The sequence below is a fragment of the Gopherus evgoodei genome, chromosome 5 (assembly GCF_007399415.2).
Source record: "Gopherus evgoodei ecotype Sinaloan lineage chromosome 5, rGopEvg1_v1.p, whole genome shotgun sequence".
In the NCBI taxonomy this organism is placed as follows: domain Eukaryota; kingdom Metazoa; phylum Chordata; order Testudines; family Testudinidae; genus Gopherus; species Gopherus evgoodei.
The window spans coordinates 49,144,450-49,166,824 of record NC_044326.1 but is presented as its reverse complement, the minus strand read 5'-3'; the positions used below and the strand labels follow the sequence as shown (position 1 = coordinate 49,166,824).

The 22,375-nt window shown below is 39.9% G+C and overlaps 1 protein-coding gene across 1 annotated transcript in view; it reads left to right on the top strand.

The window, feature by feature from the left end:
• The window catches only part of GABRG1 (gamma-aminobutyric acid type A receptor gamma1 subunit), a 66,622-nt gene extending 44,714 nt beyond the window's left edge, over window positions 1-21,908 (top strand). Inside the window, 5 exon segments of the mRNA XM_030565214.1 lie at window positions 2,536-2,618; window positions 9,552-9,689; window positions 10,005-10,157; window positions 14,061-14,272; window positions 21,491-21,908. Coding sequence (XP_030421074.1) covers window positions 2,536-2,618; window positions 9,552-9,689; window positions 10,005-10,157; window positions 14,061-14,272; window positions 21,491-21,769 — 865 coding nt within the window. The 3' untranslated portion in view covers window positions 21,770-21,908.
• The last annotated feature ends 467 nt before the right edge of the window (window positions 21,909-22,375 follow it).

Here is a 22,375-nt window from a genome sequence, read left to right as displayed (position 1 = left end):
GACAGAAATAAATGCATCATCTTAATAACAAAATATTCTGAATGGGACTTGGAAAGAATTATAGTAAAAAGTAACTTCAGGTCCCTTTTGCTTCCAAAGTTCAGAGGCTCAGAAACAAATGTGGAGCGAATTAGTTTGTGACTTAGGTCAAGAGGAACATAAATATATGCTGTGTAATATATACTGCCCAACAAGAAATTAATCAGGCAGGGGGTAGATTTGTTTTATTTAGATACAAGAAGACAGTAAAGATAAATAGATGAATGTAATGCAATGAGCCAGTACCATGATTTGTGCTTAAACTCTTGAAATGTCACCACTCCAGCTGTACACTGGACCAGCAGACTTACTGGACTGAATTGAACTCTTAACTGTCCTCTGTAGCTATTTTGTACAAAATTATGTTTGAATAAAGAAAAGCTGTCAGTTTAAATATTAGTTATAAATACGTATATATATGTGGGGTAGGAGTGCCCATCATGGGAAACAGTTGTTTGCCAGTAATAATCCTTTAGAAGGAAACATAATCTAAACTGATTAAAAGGATACTGTTAACTTTATTTTTTAAAATATCTTATTTTGAAGAGTGCAGTTTTCTGATATATCCTTCTGATATAGCCCTCTTTAAGAAGTATATCCTCTTGGTAGAATTTCCTGTATAGAGTTTTATGCTCATCTGCTAATGTTTAAATATATGTTAACTTTTTGGAGCACCACCACCAAACCTGCTCATACCATATCTTCTACTGTCTTCCAGCCAGCTTGCTGCCTATCCAATTGTAATTCCAGGTTTGTTGCTGCTGTTTCTGGTTAACATTCTTTTAGAAGGCCTAGGGAAGAGCATTCATGTAAGCTCTCCAAGAGCAGTTGATGAGAGTGATGTCACCAAGCTAGTGTATGAGACAGGAAGTGTAACCGACCTTCAGCAAAACCCAGTGCTGTCCAGTGCACACATTTGTATCAGGGAAAGAGATGGCCTGAATTTGGCCTAAAGTGGAAGTAAATGGAGAAAAACAAAGTTCATATGATAGCAAATGAAGGAGCTAGAACAGGATCTGACAACACATCAGGCCATTTGGCTACAATTATCCCTCATGGCCTTCGCCACTTCCCTTTTGGCACTTTGTGGAGCAGGATTGTCACTTCTTCACCCTCAACTTCATAGGCAGGCTGATTTTCCTGAGGTTGGTCAGCTGATCTCTTCAAGACACCCATCTGTGATCCGAAACCTAATTTGTTTTGTCTTAAGTAAAAGATGACTTTATTGATTAATTATCTAAAAACAGGAAATCACAGAAAGGAAGCGTGGGGAATAAATGCATATACTGTAGTTGACTACTTTATAAAAACAAACAAACGCATGACCCAGTAGATACACGACTTTCAAATTGAAATATAGTATGTTTTCTACACCATGGTAGAAGTCCTTTCCTTCTTGCATCCTAAAGTCTATCCATCTGTCTCAACTGGTTAGGTCAGATTTCCAGAAAGGCCCCAGAGAAGTGTGTATATAAAATAGCAACTTACTCCATTACTCCTATTTTGCTTGTCAGCTTCTCCCCTGACACCCCTCCAACCACACAGGGATATTTAAGCATGGTATCAGAAATCAGTTTAATTGACCCCTACCAAAATGAAGGGAAGATTTAATTGCACAAATAGCAGTTAGGTCTCTAATTCCAAGTGGAAGTTGATGAGAGCTGGGGACCTAACTTGTGCCTTTGAAAGTTTTCTGCGTAGATGTAAGGTATAATTTCAAAAGCCCCTAAATGACTCAGCAGCCTAAGTCCTATTTTCTGGAGTGATTTAGGGCATTTATCTTCTTGAAAATGTTACCCATGGGCATCTTCTCTTTAAGAGTCTGATCCTGCTACTCATATTAGTACCACTAGCTTCATTGAAAGTACCTAAATGAGTAAGATCTGCAGGATGGGTCCCTGTGTACTCAATTCCACTATTGCACGTCTAGTTATCAGTCATAATGATTCCAAATTTCACTTTAAGATAAGCCATTAGAGTAGGTTATTAAGTGGTCTAACATATAGCCATCTATCAATGGCTTTCACATAAAGGACATATGGTTTAAGACTTCCAGGGGGTGCAGTGGAGGGAGCACAGCTCCGGCGCCTCTGCTAATGCTGGTGGAGAGCTCTCCCAGTCTTGGGTAAGTGGCAGTTTTCTACAAGTCCCCCTCCTCTTTGGTTAGTGAGGGGAGAACTGCTCCTGTTTTAATCAGCTTGTGCTCGTGAAGAGCTGAAAGGATACAAAAATAAAATGGCATATTGAAGATACCTTGTGGTAGCATAACTGGTCATGCAAACTAGCATGACCAGACAGACACCGGGTCTTCAAGTAGTATTTGGTGATGGATACCATTCTTTAGAAATGATACTGAATACTTTTTGTACACAGCCAGTTGCCTCTCTGTAATACACATTCATTGGCCAAAATGACTTGCATGTACTCTAATATGTAGCCCAAAGAGTCTAGATGCTTGAACATAACCTCACTCATAAAACTTTTTCTTCTAATTAGGTTGACAATTAATGCTGAATGTTATCTTCAGCTTCATAACTTTCCAATGGATGAACATTCCTGTCCTCTGGAGTTTTCAAGCTGTAGGTGGTAAAATACTTCATAATTTTATTTTCTATTATTTAAATTCAGACACTGTTGATTGACAGGCTGCAAAGCAGCAGGTCAGTGATTGCACATTAAATTATTGCAGAACAGCCAAAAAATTAGCTGTTTATAGTTTGCTTAGTCTTCTTTTGAATTGAAAGAATGATGTTAAAGTTGCAGTGAAATGAAGTGTAAAAGGTTAAAAATAATCCTACCAATTAGGGACCTGATGCAAAGCATTCTGGCATCAACAGCCATCTGCTCATTGACATCAGGGGGCTTTGGATCAGATCTTAGGAGAGGAAGAAATGTATATAATCTGCAAAATTTACCTGCATTTAAGTGACTACATGTAGCATATTTAACAGCATAAAGTTACAGGATCAGGTCACAACAAAGTAACACTTAATCACCACAACTGGGCCTACTGTGTAAAAGGATTAAGGCTTATCTTGCAGTGCCCTCCTCCTACCAGACCAGACTTGACTCTTGCGGAGTCACTCACTTCCTGGGTTAATTCTAACTAAACTCTCAAGGAATTCATGGAAACTGTTTCCAGCAGGGTTAGTTGTTTGATCTAAGCTTAATTAACAAACAAAAGCAAAACTTTGCAGACTCTTCCCTCAAATGTCTGTTCAGGCTGAGGAGTCCCTTCCTTCACACTGGTAACTCCAGTGACCAAAGTTTCCTTGCTCTTACCTCAGAGCCTCAGCCATAAATAACTCCACGTAGTATCCCATCTGCCTGTTTGGAGCAAATCATCTCTTCAGTAGCTCCAATAGCAGCTCATTGGAAGCACTGTCCCTGGCCTCTCAGCTTTCTGGAGGGTATTGCAGTCCCTGCCTTTGTTTCCTGTTGCCCTCTTTTATAAGGATCAGTCAACTTAAGTTCCAGACCTTTCTCAGATGCAGTGAGTGGGGCTAATCAGCCAGCTGCAGGCCTCCGACCCTAGAGCAATACTGTCCCTGATACCTTCACATACCCACCTGTCTTGAGTGGGCCTGTCATGGCACTTACCACAGAGCCTGCTGTGTTCTTTAGTTCTTGAAAGCAGCCTGTATTCCAATGGTCCTTCCTAGGCCAATGCTCCATTATAAATTGAAGGGTTGAAAGTCTAAGTACCAACTTGTCTCATGGGTATTTGAGTCCTTCATGATTTGAAGCCATCTTAGTGCCACATGGTCAGTGACCAAGACAAAGGGTGTTCCAAACAGATAGTATCTCAGTGCCTTTAAAGCCTAATGGCCAGGCATTCCTTCTCAAAGGACAGAGTACTGGGTTTTCTGAGCTAAGAGTTTTCTACTTATGTAAAGGATAGTGTGCTGTTGTGCATGGAAGTTTTAGGGTAACACTGCACCTGCACTGTAATGCAAGACGTCTGTTTCTAGGATTCATTCTCGAGTGAAATTGGGGCTAAGGGACACTGGCTTGTTGCAGAGAATCTGCCTAATTTTCCAAAATGCTTGATCTCGCTGAGGGGACCATGTGACTTGTCCAGGGGCTGATTTTTTTTTTTAAACCAGCTTGGTAAGAGGTGCAGTTAACAGGGCAAAGTCGAGCACAGATCTTCTCTGTTAGGTCTAGAAAGACCCAGACCTGCTTTTTTGTTCTTTGTTTGGGGGTATTTGCTAGGGCCTCAACTTTGTCAACTAGGCATCATACCTTATTGTTCCCCTACTAGATAGGAAAAAATATTTTTTTCCTTTCCCACTTTGCAGTTATTGGGTTTGAAGGACAACTGCTAGGTTCTGAAGCTGAGTGGGCTAGTCCCAACTGGTATACCACCCTCTCATTTAGGCAGGCCGTGGCATAGTGATGATGGAGCCATAAACCTGATCCATCAGCTTATGACAGGTGGATGGGGCCTCATACAACTGAAGGGCATGGTAAATTGGAATAGGCCCAATGGGTTAGAAAAAGTTGTTTGTTGGTTTTTTTTTGGGAATCAAGAGCAAGGGGAATTTGGCCAGTACCCCTTTGTTAGATCTAATGTTGTATAAAGCAACTTGACCGAGACAATTTAGCAGATCATTGACTCAGGGCATCGGCTAGGCATCAAATTCAGAAATGGCATTTATCTGATGGAAATCCACACAAAATCAGATGGTCCCTTCCAGCTTTAGTACTAGAACTACCAAAGTACACCAGGAGTTCCAGGAGTCCTTGATGACTCCCAATCTAACAATTCCTGTACTTTCTGAATGAATGGGTTTTTTGAATGAATGGGTTTTTCACCTTCCGGGATTTGATATGACTTCTGAATGGGCTTGGCCCCAACCATATGTGGATGTAGTGAGGCACCATGGAGGTTAGTCCCAGTAATAGGGAGAACACCTCTTTTTAAGACCTCAGGGGGTTATTTATTTGCCCTCTCTGTCCGTTAGAGAGTCCCTTCCCAAGTGATGCCTCCTCTATCCCAATTTTGGCTGGCTTAGGAAGCTGAGGCACCAGATCCTCTTCTCCGTCCTCCAGGTGGATGACAAGACTTTCCTGTACCTTCTAGGATTTAACAGGTTTACATAATAAATCTGCCTTGTTTTTGCTGTCTGAGCTGTAAACTTCATAATCTGCTGGTCCCACTTGATGGAGTACTTCATATGGGTCCTGCCTTTTGGCCAAGGGCCTGTTTTCCAAGCTGGCAAAGAGTAGGAGCACTTAGTATCCCAGTTGGAATTCCTTTGCTCTAGCCCCTTTATTATATTGCTGCATCTGGATCTTTTGGGGCTGAAAGAGGTTATTTCGGGCAAAGAGGCACACAAGTTCTTATCTTTCCTCATTTACTGACATATGGAGGAAATTGGTAGGTTGAGCTTCCCTAGACTCCCTAACTAAGTCTAACATTCCTTGAGGCTGTCTCCCTTAAAGAATCTCAAAAGGAAAGAAGCCCATGGAGGCTTGTGGTACTTCTTGTATTGAAAACAATGAACAGGGGAGCAGTTGGTACCAGTGTTTGGCCTCTGTGCCCACAGGCTTGTTTAACATATTCTTGAGGACCTTATTGAACCCCTCCACCAGACCTGAGGAAGATAAACTACTGGAGTGGTCACACTTTCAGCAGTGCCCAAACTTGTCCCTTGATCAATGACTATTTCCAATGGAAGGCCAATTTAGGAAAACAGTTGGAGTAACTCTCGCTCCCGGGTGGAGGCAAAGATGTTTCATAAGGGAATTGCCTCTGCATATTTGTTGATATAGTCCACAAGAACCAAAATGAACTTGTGACATCTATCACTCTTTTATAGCGGGCCTATTATATCAATCTCTACCTGCTCACAGTAGGTTGTGACGAGGGTAGGGGGATGAGAGTGGCCTGGCCCTGATCCTTTGGGGCTCCTTTTGGTAATCAGGGCATAGCAAGCAGAAATTGGCTACCTCTCTACATATCTTCAGTCAAAAGAATTGAGCTAACAATCTTTCTTTGGTTTTCACCTTACCCAGATGTCCAACCATGGGAAGAGTATGGACTAGCCATGGGAACTCCTGCTTGGCAGATTTGTGGACTAGGAGTGGATCTCTGGGTTCTTTAGTTCTTTGGGTGTCTCTCTACTCAGTTCAGAATCTCATCCCATAATTCAAATCAGGGAAACTGCTCAAAAGTAACCATCCTGTTGGCAGCAGTAATTTGTCTGAAAGCTTCCTGTAGTGTTTGGTCATCATGCTGAGCTGCCACAACATCAAAAGGTGTCACTCAAGACACTGTAGTCTCAGATGGGAATGGGATCTGCAGTGTCCATGGATAAGTGATAACATACAGATTGTTGGGATGTTCCCCTCAGAGAGTTTACCCTTTGGGAAGGTCCTTCTCCATGCTCCATGGAGTCAACTCCAGGACAGGCTTAGGCTTGTGCTTGATCCCAAAACTTCCTTGAATGTCTGTGTGTGCTCTGGGACCTTCATGAGACTTCCAAAATGGATTGAACAATGGGCAATAGGTCCTAGCATCTTCAGAAGGGATCTTTTCTTGAGGTAGGGGGTCTGGTTGGAGAGAACTGACTCTCCTTCCAGGAGAGTCAGAAGACATTTCCAGTCATATCCCAGGATCACTGTCCAGGGTAGGTGATCACCACTCTACCTGGAAGTGCCCTACCTGATCTGCTAACTGCAAAACAACTGAGGCCATTGAGTATGTACGGATTTCTTTGTGAATGTAGGAAATTCAGATGGACCACTCTGGATCCTGGGCTTTGGGTGAGACTAAGTCCCTTTGAAGTAGATTTTGTCCACACCCCAAGTCTGTCAATCCCTCCACTCTGTTTGTCCCTATTTTTACAGGGACCATGAAAAGCCTTCGGGTCAGTCCTAATGGTTGATTTGGATTCTCACCTGCTTGGCCAAAGAAGCATCCTAAATAGTCACATTCCATCACAAGGCATTCCCATTGGCTCTATCCAAGTTGTCCATAATGATAACATACCGCTGGCCCTGCATGGGAGGGTGGTGGTGGTGGTCCCTTGAAAGTCTGGGACTTTGGATCCTCTGTTCCTGATGTTCCTGTGATGAGGGTAAAGTTTCATTTGCTCAGGGTGGACCAGTACTATGACCCTTGCTGGTTTGGCAGGTTATTGTCCCTTGACACTGTCCTAAGTGTGGCCAGCCCTCAGGAAGACTGGATTTCCTATCCTGGGTAATTTGGCTTCCAAAGACCTCTCAATTGTCTCTTGTGACTTCTGAATGAATGTCGGGTAAAACTCAAACTCAGCTTTGAACACTATGGGAGAATGTTCAGGTTTGTTGTAGGACAGTATTGTCCATAAGTTTCGGCCACAGTCTTGGTCTCTGGGGTTTAGCCATGAGGTAGCAGAGTCCTAAAGCTGTGGAACTACTAGCCTAGGGTCATCCTCCCTTAAGGAATGGCTCTGGCTGAAATTTCTTTTGATAAGCCTCTGGAGAGAGACGGAAGCAGCCCACAACATTGCCTTTAGTATCAGATAGGATTGTGCCTTGTTCACACTCAGGGCCCAATAAGCTGCTTGGGCCTCTCTGGTGAGGTGCAGGGTCATATGGGCCACTCAGGATCTCCTCTTTCAGCTTGCTGTAGGGGCAATGCACTTGAAGGCAGTTAAGGTAAGTCTCTGGGTTATCACTGCTGCTCATCAAGGTGAAACTTGGTGACGCCCTGGTGTAGGCCACCCCTCTGGGGCTGTTCCCATCTACCAGCAGCCACTGTGAGAGCAGCCAGGCCACTTCAACTTGGAACTCTCTGTTCCGCTCATGCTCTGCCAGCTGGGCTTCCTGCAGGCATCGTTGGGTGGCAGAAGTGCCGTCTAGAATTTCCTTTAGTTCTCTGCATGCTGTTGATTCACCATTATTTGGAGTATCTTCTCCATATCTTTTCTTGTTGGAAGGGGTTCAGGTCAGGCCCCTGTTTGGGCATCACTTGCAAACAGATTGAGGCCTATCTTAAAGCACACTCCTCCTACCAGCATTGCTCTTGATGAGTCACTCACTCCTAGGTTAATACTGTCTGAGATCTCCCAGGGAATCCTGGGAAGCAGTTTCCAGCATGGTTAGTCATTTTATCTAAGCCTTCTTAGAAAACAAAAGCAAAACCTTGCAGACTCTTCCCTCAAAAGTCTGTGCAGGCTGAGCAGTCCCTTCGTGCCAGTAACTCCAGTAACTAAAATTTTCTTGCTCTTGCCTCAGAGTCTCCCTTCTGTCCATTTGGAGCAATTTCTCTCCACAGTAGCTCTAATAGCAGTCTGTTGGGAGCACTGCCCCAGCCCCTCAGCTTTTTGGTGTGTGCTGCAGTCCCACTTCTCCATTTCCTGCTGCTTTCTTTTATAAGGGTCAGAGAAGTAAGTTACAGTATGTTATTAGGTGGAGCAGGTGGAGCAAATCAGCCAGCCAGCTACAGGCCTCTAACTCCAGAGAAATGATATCTTACACATTCACATATTGCTTTCAGTGGGACTAGTATATATGAGTAAAAGAATTACTAATTTACAGGATTATCCTCTTTAGTATTAAGCATTTAAAATTAATTTGTTCCCAAGGACATTGTGCTACCACTGGTAAAATAAAACACTGAACACATCTAAACTATTTATTCCTTAATGTACAGTGTAATAGGAGATGAATGTAACTACAGTGATTCTTCTTAAATGAATATTATTGCTTAATGTTTGCTTCTTAGATACTTCAACTAAACATGCTTTCACAGCTCAGGTCTGGTCTACATCTAAAATGTAGGTTGACCTAGCTATGCTGCTCAGGGGTATGAAAAAGTCACACCCCTGAGAGATGTAGTTAAGGTGACCTAAACTTTTGTGACCTAACTACTGCCACCTGAGGGAGGATTGGGTAGATTTGTTACAGAAGTGGATAAACCCTTCTGATGTTGTAGCAATTACCTACGCAGCTGCAGCTGTGCCACTGTAGCAGTTATAGTGTAGACATAACCTCTGTCTTCTGAAAAATTGTATTCTCTTAGTGCACCTAAAACTGGATTAACGCAGTTCTGAATCAGTCACCAAATATTCAGCATGGAAAGGCAAATAAGTTTCCAAAAGCATTTATACCTTTTAAAACAAATTAAGTATGAAATAAATAAAAGTAGCTACCATATTTAAGCTTTAAATATGCTTCTCAAATTATGCCCCCTCTGTTGTATTACATTAAACTATTAATCTAAAGAAACAGAATCACTACAAGTTAATTTTTTTCATATTTAAATATTGCATTATTAATTTGAGATATATATTTTCCTTAAATGTCTATCTTCTCTATCATTTTTGTTGGTAGTACATTTAGCCACACTTAAAACTGAGACATTTTCAGGCTAAAGCTTAATAGTTTATCAGGTATGTTATGGAGCAGTTGTTTTCTGACCCACTTATTTGGGTTGTATCTAAAATTTCAGAAATCACAAGTGAAAGCATTCTTTGCTATATACTGTGAATGAATACTTGGTTTACTCTACTTTGTTCTAGATGCATACCCCAGAAATGAAATTGAATACAAATGGAAGAAAACCTCTGTTGAAGTCGCAGATCCCAAATACTGGAGATTATACCAGTTTGCATTTGTAGGGTTACGAAATACAACTGAAATTTCTCATACTCTGTCTGGTAAGGAAAAATCTGATGTTTTCTTGCATGCATTTAAAGGATTAGCAGCCTATGCACTTTCATTCTTTGCCTAAATTGTGCAAGGAACCATTTAGTTGTTATGTGTGCTGCTAATGTCTAGGGCAAAACAGAATTGCAGCTGACCTGTTTTAATGGATAAAAGTCCTTTGGCAGCTTTGTTTAAAAGGAAAGTACATTATGTTTCCCACTGTAAATTTTACAACATGGTATGTATTTGGAACAAGAATACCAAAAATTATGGGATAGAAAACCACTTGCAATGTCTAATTAGAATTGTGGGCTTTTTCCTCGTAGGGGACTATATTATCATGACAATCTTCTTTGATCTGAGCAGACGCATGGGATACTTTACTATTCAGACATACATTCCTTGTATACTAACAGTTGTTCTTTCATGGGTCTCGTTTTGGATTAATAAAGATGCTGTACCTGCGAGGACATCATTAGGTATGTATGTTCCCCATTGTCATAGTATAATTCCCAATTCTGAACCTTAGCATCCAAAATATGGGTACTAGCATGAATTCCCCTAAGCTTAATTACCAGCTTAGATCCTGTAGTGCTGCAACCAATCAGGACTTAGAGTAGAGTGCCTGATAAACTCTGGTCTCCCCCAAAACCTTCCGTGGGGACCCCAAGACCCAAATTCCTTGAGTCTCACAACAAAGGGGAACAAACCATTTCCCTTCCCCCTTCTCCCCTCCAGGTGTTCCCTCCCTGGGCTCCTGGAGAGATATACAGATTCAAGCTCCGTGAATCTAAACAAAGGGATTCCCCCTTCTCCTTTCTTCCTCCCAGATCTTTCCCACCCTGGGTACACTAGGAGATCACCATGATTCAAACTCCTTGAATCACAACACAGAGAAATTAGGTGGGTTCCCCCCCCTTTCTCTCCCCCTCCCTTCTCCTTCCGTGTTAAATACAGACTCAATTCCCTTGAGCCTCAACAAGGGGAAAAATCAGACAGGTCTTAAAAGCAAAACTTTTAATAAAAGAAAAAAAGAATAAAGAAAATCACTGTAAATTCAAGATGGAATATTACAGGGTCTGTCAGCTTATAGAAACAGGAGAAAAAAGCCTCCTCCAGCAAAAATACAATTTAAAATACTTTTAGCCAAATACACATTAGACCCCTACCAGCCAGATACACATTTGCAAATAAAGCAAAAACAATTAAAAAGACTAAACCGCCTTTCTACCTTTTGTACTTACTAAATTGGAATAGAAGATTAGAGAGCCTGTAGGTACGTGTGGTCACTCTCAGAGCCCAGAGAGAACAAAGCAAAACCCAAAAAACACAAACAAAGGCTTCCCTCCACCGAGATTTGAAAGTATCTTGTCTCCTGATTGGTCCCCTGGTCATGTGTTTGGTTCCCTGTTTGTTAACCCTTTACAGGTAAAAGAGACATTAACCCTTAACTATCTGTTTATGGCACCCATGCATAAAAATCTTCAGAGAGAAAGAAACTAATCAAAAATATCCATGACTTTAAAATTATGATTCTGGGCTTGCACCAGGGGATACCACAGCAGAGGCTGAAAATCCTCAGGAAATCTTGATCCAAACCCCGTGGATCTGCAACTGTGCACAAAGAAGAGTTTTCTATATATGCTCTTCTCATCATCCAGTATGATGGCAGCATGGTCAATGAATAGGCTGAGAGGCATGATTTTGCTGCAGTGAGAGTTGCAGAATACAGGGGAAATTAATCCAGGAAGATTAACTAATCCCAATGTTTAACATGTCTGTGTCTTTATTGGTTTGGGACCACAAGTTTTCTGTTCTCTGGCTCCTTTCTCAGTGAGCAAGTCACCCGTTTCTGTATGCAGAAGGGGAAGGATCCTTAAACGTAACAGTTGTTCCTATCTACATGTGCCTGATTCTCCTCTCACACTTGGAAAAATTGGGAGTAACTCAACTGAAATTAATGATGGAGTTAAACCTATGTGAGAGCAGAATTAAGCCCCATTTCTGTTATTTCCATGGTTTTCCTGTGCCATGGAGCACAGCAGCCTATCAGTCTAAACGTATAGCCCTTTCAATATTGGTTCTATTTTAACATTTGGTTAAGGCACTCATCCCAGCTCATTTAATTAAATCAGTTTAAGAATAGTAGTAGCTAAAACAGTTTCTAATTTTAGTGGTACTAAAGAAACTATATTTACTCTTGTTAACATGTTGCAGTTATTTATGCTCTCTTGAAAAGTACTGGTTTATCAGAATAAACACTTTCAGTCTGTAGGAGAACACTTGCAAATTTGATTACAAAGAGATATCATTGTTCAATATACTACTATTTACATACTGGAGTATGAGTAACAGGAATTTACTGACAGCATTAATCTACAGGAAGAACACAGGAAGATCTAGATTTTTTTAAAAAATGATGAATTTGTTCACTTAGTTCTATGCTATTTAGTTAACAAAAAGTTACATAAAATTTTAGTGAATAGAGTTTAAAACCTAATTATTTGACATGTCTCATGATGTTTAGAATCTATATAAATTACCTCTAAAGTATAGTATTTAAATCTCAATGTGGGTACACTCTGAAAAGAGAATGTAAATATGGCATCCTATGTTCCCAATTCATTGTCTCTTGCCAACTTCATATTCAATTTCTTCACTTTACAAGTTGTTTCTTCTAAACTGCCAGCCCTGAAAACTTACCCTAGGATATGACAGTGAAGCTATTTTTTTTTCCAGCTCTCATATCAGCAACAGTAACCCTGTTCCAACTTAAATGTGTTTCAGGTATGTTATAGAGGTTTATAGTACTGCACCTGTAACACACGCCAGTTGGGTTAGTTACTGTTGACTGATGTGTAAGCAGTAAAGAACCCTAGTTGACTGTCAGATCCTAGGATTATTTTGCTGACTGGCAGATGGAGTGGTGTGGTGGTGGTGGTGGTGGAGCTAATTTGATATGAAATCATTGTGGGAGGGAAACACAAAACCAAAATACCCCACTATGCTGTTATTTTTAGAGTCACTCTTCTGAGTTCAACCACATTTTAACTCTATTTGACAAACATTTATTTCTATCATTAAAGGGCTGGACTCTGAGGAAACTCTGTTGCATTCATGGGGGCAGAGGAGCAATCCAGTCACCTTTTCTTCCCACCCCACTTCCATTTGTGAGCTGCCATTCCATAGCTTCACAATAGCAATGTCTGTACTGCTTTCATTGTGAGGAACACTGGAAATGTTTTCAACTGCTACCTCTTCCTCTATGGAACAGGACTCTGAAAATAGAGTAGTGGGGAGGATACAGGGCCATGCCCATCCTTCCCCACTGGCTGCTGCAGTGGGAATGGTGCATTGAAGATGGGGACTTGCTAATGGATGGAGCTGACTGCTCACACCACCCACATGTATGGCAGAACTTTGGTGGAAATTGTGCCTTTCCAAAGAACAGTGGTTAAGAGTTTTGAAGGCACCTAAAGATGCATATAGGCCTAAAGATGCACATGGGCACACAATGGATTTGAAAAAAAAAACCTGCTGGGAGGTAGGCATTTTTGAAAATCCCACTAGATATTTATCTGCATTGTCAGGTGTGCCGATATGAAATTGGAGTAGCCCTTGTGTTCTAAAGTTAATCCTCATGAAGCAGAAAATATAATACAAAATTGTTGCATTACATCAATGAAGTGTGATTTGGTATGGATTCTGAATATATAGTTACTAAAACCAGCTCTTCTGTGTGATTGGCTCATATGTCAAAGGCTGTGCAGTGAGTCTTAGGTGGAATACCTCTTCTATGAGTTAGAACTTTCATAGACTTGAAGACCAGAAGGGATCATTAGATCATTCAGTCTGACCTCCTGTATATCAAAGGCCATTACTTTTCATCCAGTTAATGCTTTCTTCTGGGTTTTTTGGAAGAATCAATGGTTAAGTAGTGCACGTTTTCCTTAGATATTTACATTTGTTCCTTATTCACATTTTTAAAATATGTAAAGTCTGAATAACATTACGCTGTATAAAAAGTTGAAAATTTCAGACCTTTACAATTTATTTAACGCTGCAGTGTGTGGGAAGAACAGAGAGGATTTGAATAGAAGCTAAAATCATCTAGCTCTCTATGGCCCCAGTCCTGCCATTGGATCCATGGGGATGGACTCTTGTGCTGGCACATATATTTGCGCTCATGTGAAGCCTCATGAAAGTCAGTAGGCTCTGTGTAGGTGGAAGAGCAGTTTGCTCAGATTTGATTGTAGCATTGAGGAGCACTGTGCCAGTTTGATTGCTTTGGTACTAAAGGGAATAAATTAAATGCTTCACAACTAAATCTGTCTGTAGGATCACTTATTGAAATAGCTCCCTTTGTTTCTGTTTTTGAACAGGTATTACTACAGTATTGACTATGACAACACTAAGTACAATTGCTAGGAAATCTCTCCCCAAGGTTTCATATGTGACAGCAATGGACCTTTTTGTTTCAGTTTGCTTCATTTTTGTGTTTGCTGCCTTGATGGAATATGGCACCTTGCATTATTTCACCAGCAACAAAAAAGGGAACAAAGAGAAAGAGAAGTCATCAAAACACAAGCCAGCTGTAAGTTTAAGCAATTTGGGAAAGCCTGCTTAGCTGTAATGTCTCTATTTTATTTTTTACAAAAAGTTATTTTTGTATTTGTTGTTGTTTGTATGACCATAACATCTGGGAGCCTAGTCATGGACCAGGAACCCGTTGGGTTAGGTTCTGTATAAACACAGAACAAAATCATGGTCCCTGCCCCAATAAACTTGCAATCTAAAAGGAACATTTAACAGATTATCTGGCAAACTGCGAGGCTCAGTCAAAAGTATCTAACACGTCAGCCTTTCACTCTTGGATTCATTTCCTGATAATTGCACAATGAACATGAATTTAGGCTCATCCTCCTCTCTAATGGATATAAATTAAGCCAAAAAGCAGTTGAACATCATTTTCCATGGCTTCAAAGGAGAAACCCAAAGCCCCAATACTTAGGGGGGAGGGATAGCTCAGTGGTTTGAACATTGGCCTGCTAAACCCAGCATTGTGAGTTCAATGCTCAAGGGGACCATTTAGGGATCAGGGGCAAAAAAAATAGTTGGGGATCAGTCCTGCCTTGAGCAGGGGTTGGACTAGATGACCTTCTGTGGTCCCTTCCAACCCTGATATTCTATGATTCATCAGGATCCACTAGTGCAGTCCCAGTAACCCACAGAGTGATGAATCCCACTGAAGATTCAGTATGCATGTAGGGTCCATGCTAACACATCCAGACATAGAATCAGAGAACAGTACTGTAGCAGCAGAGATGGTGTAGGTAGATTGAGGTTATGAGGCTTTGCTTGGACTGGCATTACTGTCTTTGGACACTTGCATAGAAAACATAATATCCAACATCACACCAAATTCTTTATTCCTTGCTTTCATGAAAAGCAAATTCCATAGCCTCATTTATGGATTTTTTTTAATTGAATCAACACCCTGGTATTAAAGTCTGAGATTTGTTGAGTATGAGGCGCCACACAGCAGAAGTGAAGGAACAAATATTAGTCTATTTTAATGAACCGTTGTTCTAATATATAAAACCCGTTCAGTATATTTTCCAAAGAATCTAATACTAGCAAATAAGAAAAATACTTGAAACTAAACTTTATATTGACAAAACATTGAGGTAAAAGCATTGAATATCTTATGCATTGAAACACAAACTGAAATAGCTTTGTTTCATAATAATTTAAGCTTGGTCACCATTTTCTTTGGGAACCCTGCAGGAAAATGCCCCAAAACTGTCTTGCTGCAAAACTCCCTCCCAAATCCTTAAATTATAAGAAAGTACAGCTTGGTGCCAATACCACTGCATGGGTGACTAACACCTCCTCCTTTTTCCCCCCAGCCTGAGAAAATCAGAGAATGACAGAGCGTCCTTTCATGACCGGATCAAATAAAAAGTTTGTAGGTAGCAAAGGTGAACATTGCTGTTGAGATCAGGTCTCTATTCTGGCTGAACTATGTTTGGGATAGGTCTAGGATGGAGTCTGGGGTGGGGGGGCAGGGGAAGTAATTTTAAGTCACCTTTGCAGCCCCATGATTCTAGGGCAGTCCTGCCCAATCAAGGAGCCATGGCAGCAGCAGGGGAGAGAAAGGCTTGGAATCTCTTCAGTCCAACTGGTTGAAGGACATACAGTCACAGATGGAAGGGGAGCCTAAGCCTAATTGATGGGAGGGGGTGACAAAGATAGAAGCTGCCGGTGATGGTGTGTCTGAGCTTCATTTTTAGGGCATGGCTCCAGGGAGGTCACTGCAATATCTGTCTACTGGTCATGGTAGACTGAAGCAGGAGGGGAAGCTCTCAATGTCCCAAGGAGGAAAGGGAGCAGTGGGGGAGTGCTGCCTACCCAAGCCAGAGAGAGGAGGAGAAACTGCCCTTCACTTTAACTTAGCTAATCTGCATACATCACCAGTGGAGCTGAATGCATCTCATGTATTTTAATAATAGAAATAATAAGAATCTCTCTTCTTTCCCAGCCTGTGGAAAAGAGAGTTGGTTAATTTTAAATATTTTTTCATGTGATCTTTTATTAGTATTAAATGTCTTCTAATATCAGAGTCAAAATATCTAAACATCTTTTTTGAAATAGTGGCTGACAACGTCCATTAAAGTAATGGAGGTGCATTAATATAGAATTCCTGACTACAGAATTTTCTTTCATAAACTAAGCATTTGTGTAATATTCTGCCAAATGGTACAAGACTTACAGCACCTAAAGCAATATAAAATATACAGTATCGGTGAGGCATACATAGAATCAATTACTGAATGTGTAGCTAGAGATTTATCTAAGATGAGAACCAATGATACAATATCTAGAACACTGTTTAATTATGTGTTTTCCTTTATAAATGTGCTTTGTTTCTTAAGGTCTGAGAAATGCACCCATCTGTTCATCCAGATTTCTTCAAACATGTTTATAGCAAACTAAAAATATCAGAGAGCTCACATTTGCCAAGTGATTAATCTGAAAATAGAGTACTGTTTTTAATTTAATGTATTTAGTTATAAAATATACCAGTCTAATGAAAAATCAATTTTGCTCACTGATGTTGTTTAAATGCAGTGAGATTTCTAATTCCAAATAGAAAAATTAAACTAGCAAGCTATTTAATTACAGAGAGGCCATATAGTTACAAACCCTGATGTTTTTTTCAACTACCTTTCTTCAAGTTCTATATTAATTCCTTTTTTTCCTTCTGATTATGGGTATACTATTTTCAAATCAATTTAATTAAAAATCAGTTTAATTCTTTATGAAAAGGTTTCATTCACACTTCTTCTGGAAAGATTGCTTGTAGCAGTCTCCTATTTCCAGCTGGGCATTTAGCAAGAGCTCATTACTCCTGGAGTTTACTCCAGGAAGAAGTTGATAACATAGCATTTTATCAAAGGGTGAGATTCTGCAGCTGATTAGAACTGCGTTTATTCTGTGGAATACTTACTAACATGTAGAGGCAGGAGATGAATTAATCAACAGCATTTTACTTCATTTGTTAGTATTCACATAGCCCTTTCAGTCATGGCTGTAGGGCTAAGTTTAGGGCTAAGTTAATTTTCATGCTCAGAGAAAAGTTATCCAAGTTATTATAAAAAGGGGTTACTTTTTCCCTTCAGTGAACATACTACACTTTTAATAATCCCAAAAGGGTAAACATAATAAAATATTAATATGCAGCATATCATTATGCAGTATATAAAGATATAACCATGTCATATAAATAAGCAAAAGGTTACATCTCGTCTGTATATTCTCACAACAGCAATATTACTACAATATATGGAGATGAAAGCATACTTCCATGAATAAAGGAGTTTGAATGAAGAGTTATTGTCTTAGCAACACTGGAATAGTAAATAGCTTTCTGAAGGTAGAATATTCCTTAAGTTAAAAATTTCCTAGGATGTGGGAAATAGGCTAAGTTACAGTGTTCCATATTTAAAAGTTCTTGTTATGTGTCACATGGATGCTGATTACACAAAAGATATAGCAGGGACATTTCAAGAGGCAAGGTTTATGCAGTGTTGTTCTAACCGTATCAGTCCTAGGATTAGTGGGACAAGGTGGGTGAGATGATATCTTTTATTAGACCAACTTCTGTTGATGAGAGAGTCAAGAAGAGTCTTCTTCAGGTCTGGGAAACGTACGTGCTGATTTACAGCAGCTGAGGATCTGGCCTTTCCTGACCTTTAGATTTTAATGTTTACTTTTTTATTTTTAAGGTTTTTTCTTTTATTCTGAGCTTTTCTGCTCTTTTCTTTCTCCTCTTTCCATTATTTCTTTTTTCCCCTCATACTATGTTTTTTCTTTTCTTTTTTTTTTTTCACCAATGATTCTCCCTCCTCTGAAACTCTGTGCTATGGAACATTCCAGTCATTCCACTAATTCTCCTCATGACTAGACTGATCACTATTGTGTGACTCAGGTCTTTCTCATTTCTTCTCCAACTCCTGATTGAGTATGAGGACATCACATCTGCAGCATTCTCAACTGTTTGCTGGCCTAAGGAGAGAGAGACCAGTAGTGGTTGTATAGCGTTATTCTTCCACATGTTGTGCCCTTTGCTGTGGTTGTATCAGTCATATACTGGAGCAAAAGGAGCATTTTAGGTTGTCCACAATATTTTTTGTAAATGGCGCTTACCCTGGTGGACATGTGCTGCCATTATGTCTTCCAAACTAGACACAGATTAAACTGTATCTTGTTCCTAACAGTGGGACATACTCTCTTAAATGCATATGCTTCTTTTTCTACTGTTCCATCTTTCACTTACTGACATGCTTACACCATGCTTCTCCTTCAAAGTTTGATCTTTATGAGGAGAAAATCTAGGAGCAAAGGACCTAGACATGCCTCAGATACCCTTTTATTCTTTTTTTTAATTTTTAGGCATCACGCCATTACCTACTGTAATTGTTTGGGTAAGTTATGTGTGTGTTCCCTTACTGCAGTGGTTCCCAAACTTGTTCCGCCACTTGTGCGGGGAAAGCCCCTGGCCGGCCGAGCCGGTTTGTTTACCTCCTGCATCTGCAGGTTCGGCTGATCGTGGCTCCCAATGACCGCAGTTCACTGCTCCAGGCCAATGGCAGCTGCTGGAAGTGGCGTGGGCTGAGGGACATACTGGCCGCCCTTTCCGCAGCCCCCATTGGACTGGAGAAGCGAACCATGGCCAGTGGGAGCCGTGATCAGCTGAACCTGTGGACACAGCAGGTAAACAAACTGGCCCAGCCTGCCAGGGGCTTTCCCTGCACAAGCAGCAGAACAAGTTTGGGAACCACAGCCTTACTGGATAGAATTAGAACTGCTCAGTGGAGCATCAGAGACCCTTGCTTTCAGTAGTTTCAAGATTCTTGGGTATCTTTCTACACAAATAGTCAGGACACCTCTGGCACCGAGTAGCTGTGCCATCTTGGATAAATGACTTGACAGCTCTGGGCCTCAATTTTCCCTTTTATAATGCGGGTATAATATGATTTAACTGTCTTACAGAGGTGCTGCGAGGCCATAATTAATGAACGGGATTATTGAATGTGGAAAGGTATTGTGCTTCTGCTGCTTAACACTTTTATATATTTTTGAATTATTTGCTAAATGAATAGCTAGCTAAAAGAAAAATGCTTCTGAAAAAAGCATTTTATTTCTGTACATTGCATAGAAGTAAAAGCTGAAATAAGTAGTTTTGGTTATTTTCTTCATGACATCAAGTTTAGAGACTTCACCCCCCACTGCACCATTTATGCAGCCCGCACCACTGTTCCTTGAATTTTACACCAGTGAAACCAATGGAGTAAGGTTGGTGTAGAACCAGGATAGCCCTGTAGTCAATCAGGCCTTGTATCTTTTTACTTATTGGTATAAAGTAGTAATAAAAAATAAAGTTAAACTGCAACTTTTTTTCTAATTTAAAAATGAACCTTTTTATATTAATTGAAATGAGAAACATCTAACTGTTGATTGCTAATGTAGGTAGTATTGTATTTTCACAAAATTGAAGACAATAATTCTTACAAGATAATAATTAGCTCCTGTCCAAAAATGAGAAACAGCAGACTCTACAAAATGTCCGTGCCTATGATAAAATTGATATAAAATATTAAAATACATTATTTAAATAACATTTCTGAGGCTTTGGGAAATGCCAGTAACTGCTGTCCATTGCACCACTTCAGTACCAACTCTGGGAGACTACTGGCTGCAAAGATGCACTGGCACAAATCACTCTCTTAGCAAGGAATCGGAGACCTACACAGTGTTTAAGGCAGAGCCTTGTAAGTGGTGAAACAGCAGCCCAAAAGTGCAAGGTCCCAGATGACTTTGGTTCCTATGTCTGTTATTGGCCATCTTGTATGGTTTTTTTCTTGCCCCCACCAAGTGCACCCCCACATGTACACTCACAAATCTTTTAGAGAGGTTCCCTTCCATATTTTCAGGTGCTAGGTATATAAATGCTTTCGTTGCAAATATGTACTCTTTTGGCCTATCTTCTAAATGTGTTTCTTTCCATTGCTTTCTGTCTCATTCCTGTTCAGTATACCAAGGTGCTCAGTCAAAGTGCTGGAAGAGGAAAGGGAACATATATGAGCATTATGTAGGGATAATATGAAGGATCGCCATTTTTTTTCTGTCTGAAAATGCGGGATGGGGACATTAAATCTGAGGTTGGAAGAAACAAGGAGAGTGAATGAGAGGACAAATGAGTGTGGAGTTGAGGTTGGAAAAAGGATAGACTCGGGAATAAAGAAGAGTGGGGAAACAGTTGATAGAGGAATCATGGGAGAAGGAACCAGGGGACTGAAGGTAAGAAATAACATGAAAAAAGGAGACTGGTTGAAGGAGGAAAAATTCAAGTAAATAGTGTAAGTAGGAAGAAGAAAATTCAGGACAGTAGAACAGAACATCCTTTGTATAGTCCATTATTTATTAATTATTATTATTATTACTTTATTATTTATTTTATTATTATTTAATATCAGGTGATAGGACTTTCATCACTTATCTGATGAGATTATCTACATAACATATTTTACCAGGTTATAGCAAGGTTGCCTTCCACATGGCACATGTCCATTCAACACAGTTAATACATGGTGCCATATTAATCACTGGTTCAATTTCACTGACTTGAATGGAGTTCTGCTGGGGAAGAATTTGGCTCTTGGTTCCCAACTACCTGGGTCTACCATTCATCAACTTTAATTCCAGAAGAGACCATTAGATCATTTAGTCTGACCTCCTGTGTACAAAGGCCATTAAACTTTCATATAGTTACCACTGTATTGAGCCTAATAACTTGTTTGGCTAAAGCATATCTCCTGGAAAAGCATCCAGGCTTGATCTGAATACATTAATAGATGGAGAATCCACCATTTTCCATGGTAGTAGTGTTCTTATCCTGCTTGTAAACAAGTTTGTGACCCAAGTTTCAGGCTGCAACTGTGTTCCCAAATGTTCTTTGTGCTGTATAAATGGGATCACCTATCTTTGTCTGTGTAACCTATTATTCAGTATTCCTGCCTCACAGAACAATCTACTGTGCATTGCACCATGTGAAAAATATTCATGATCCTTTTGCCTCATCAGTTAATTATATAATGTTTCAAAACTGGAAAAGTTTCCAAAATTGATTTCTTCAAACATGAAATTCTGTGTATTGTACTGTAAAATGTTTGTAGTTGGACATCACCCAGGGAAACATAAGGGTTATTTTTTTTCTCTCTGACTGTAACCAACATATTGTTTTCTTTAGAAATCATCTGCAGTTGCTGTCCATCCTAGATCAACATTAATAGCAATTAACAACATTAATCACCTCCAGCAACGTGATGAGAATTATGGATATGAATGCCTGGAAGGCAAAGACTGCACCAGCTTTTTTTGTTGTTTTGAAGACTGCCGCACGGGTTCTTGGAGAGAAGGAAGAATACACATCCGTGTTGCCAAAATCGACTCCTATTCTCGAATCTTCTTTCCAACAGCCTTTGCCTTGTTCAATCTCGTTTATTGGATTGGTTACCTTTACTTATAAATTCCAGAGGTTTGACAAACTCGGAAAAGGGATAACTTAACACTGATACTGTTTAATGTATCTCAGTGAACAATATAGAATTAGAGCTGCTCAAAATTTCTGAAATTCGCATGAAACTTGAAATTCTTGAAAAAATGAAAGGAAATAGAATGACATTTTCATACTTTTCCATCTCTAATTGATCAATTATATAGCTAATTTTTAACTTTTGAAATTAGGGGTAAAACTTTCAAAAAATGTTTTTTGAATTTTTTTCTTTTCTCCAGCTCTAACAAAAATGCAGAGAAATCAATGGTTAAATGGCTGAATCAGCCACCTCTTCATAACTTTTTTTTAAATGAATAACAACTAAACATTGTAGCATCTCTTACACCAAAGTTAACAAAGCCTTAATAAAATAGGTGTAGCAGCACTGTTATTAAATCATTCTCATACCTACCTTTTCTACCACAGGATGAATTTTAAAAATAAAAAACACTTGAACTTTTATAAATTCCTATTTTAAAGAGGTTGGCGTGGAATATTCCTCTGGTCCATTTAACCATTTGTCCTCTGCCTAATACTGGTAACAAGTACGTGTAAACCTGAATGCAGTTAATTAGCACT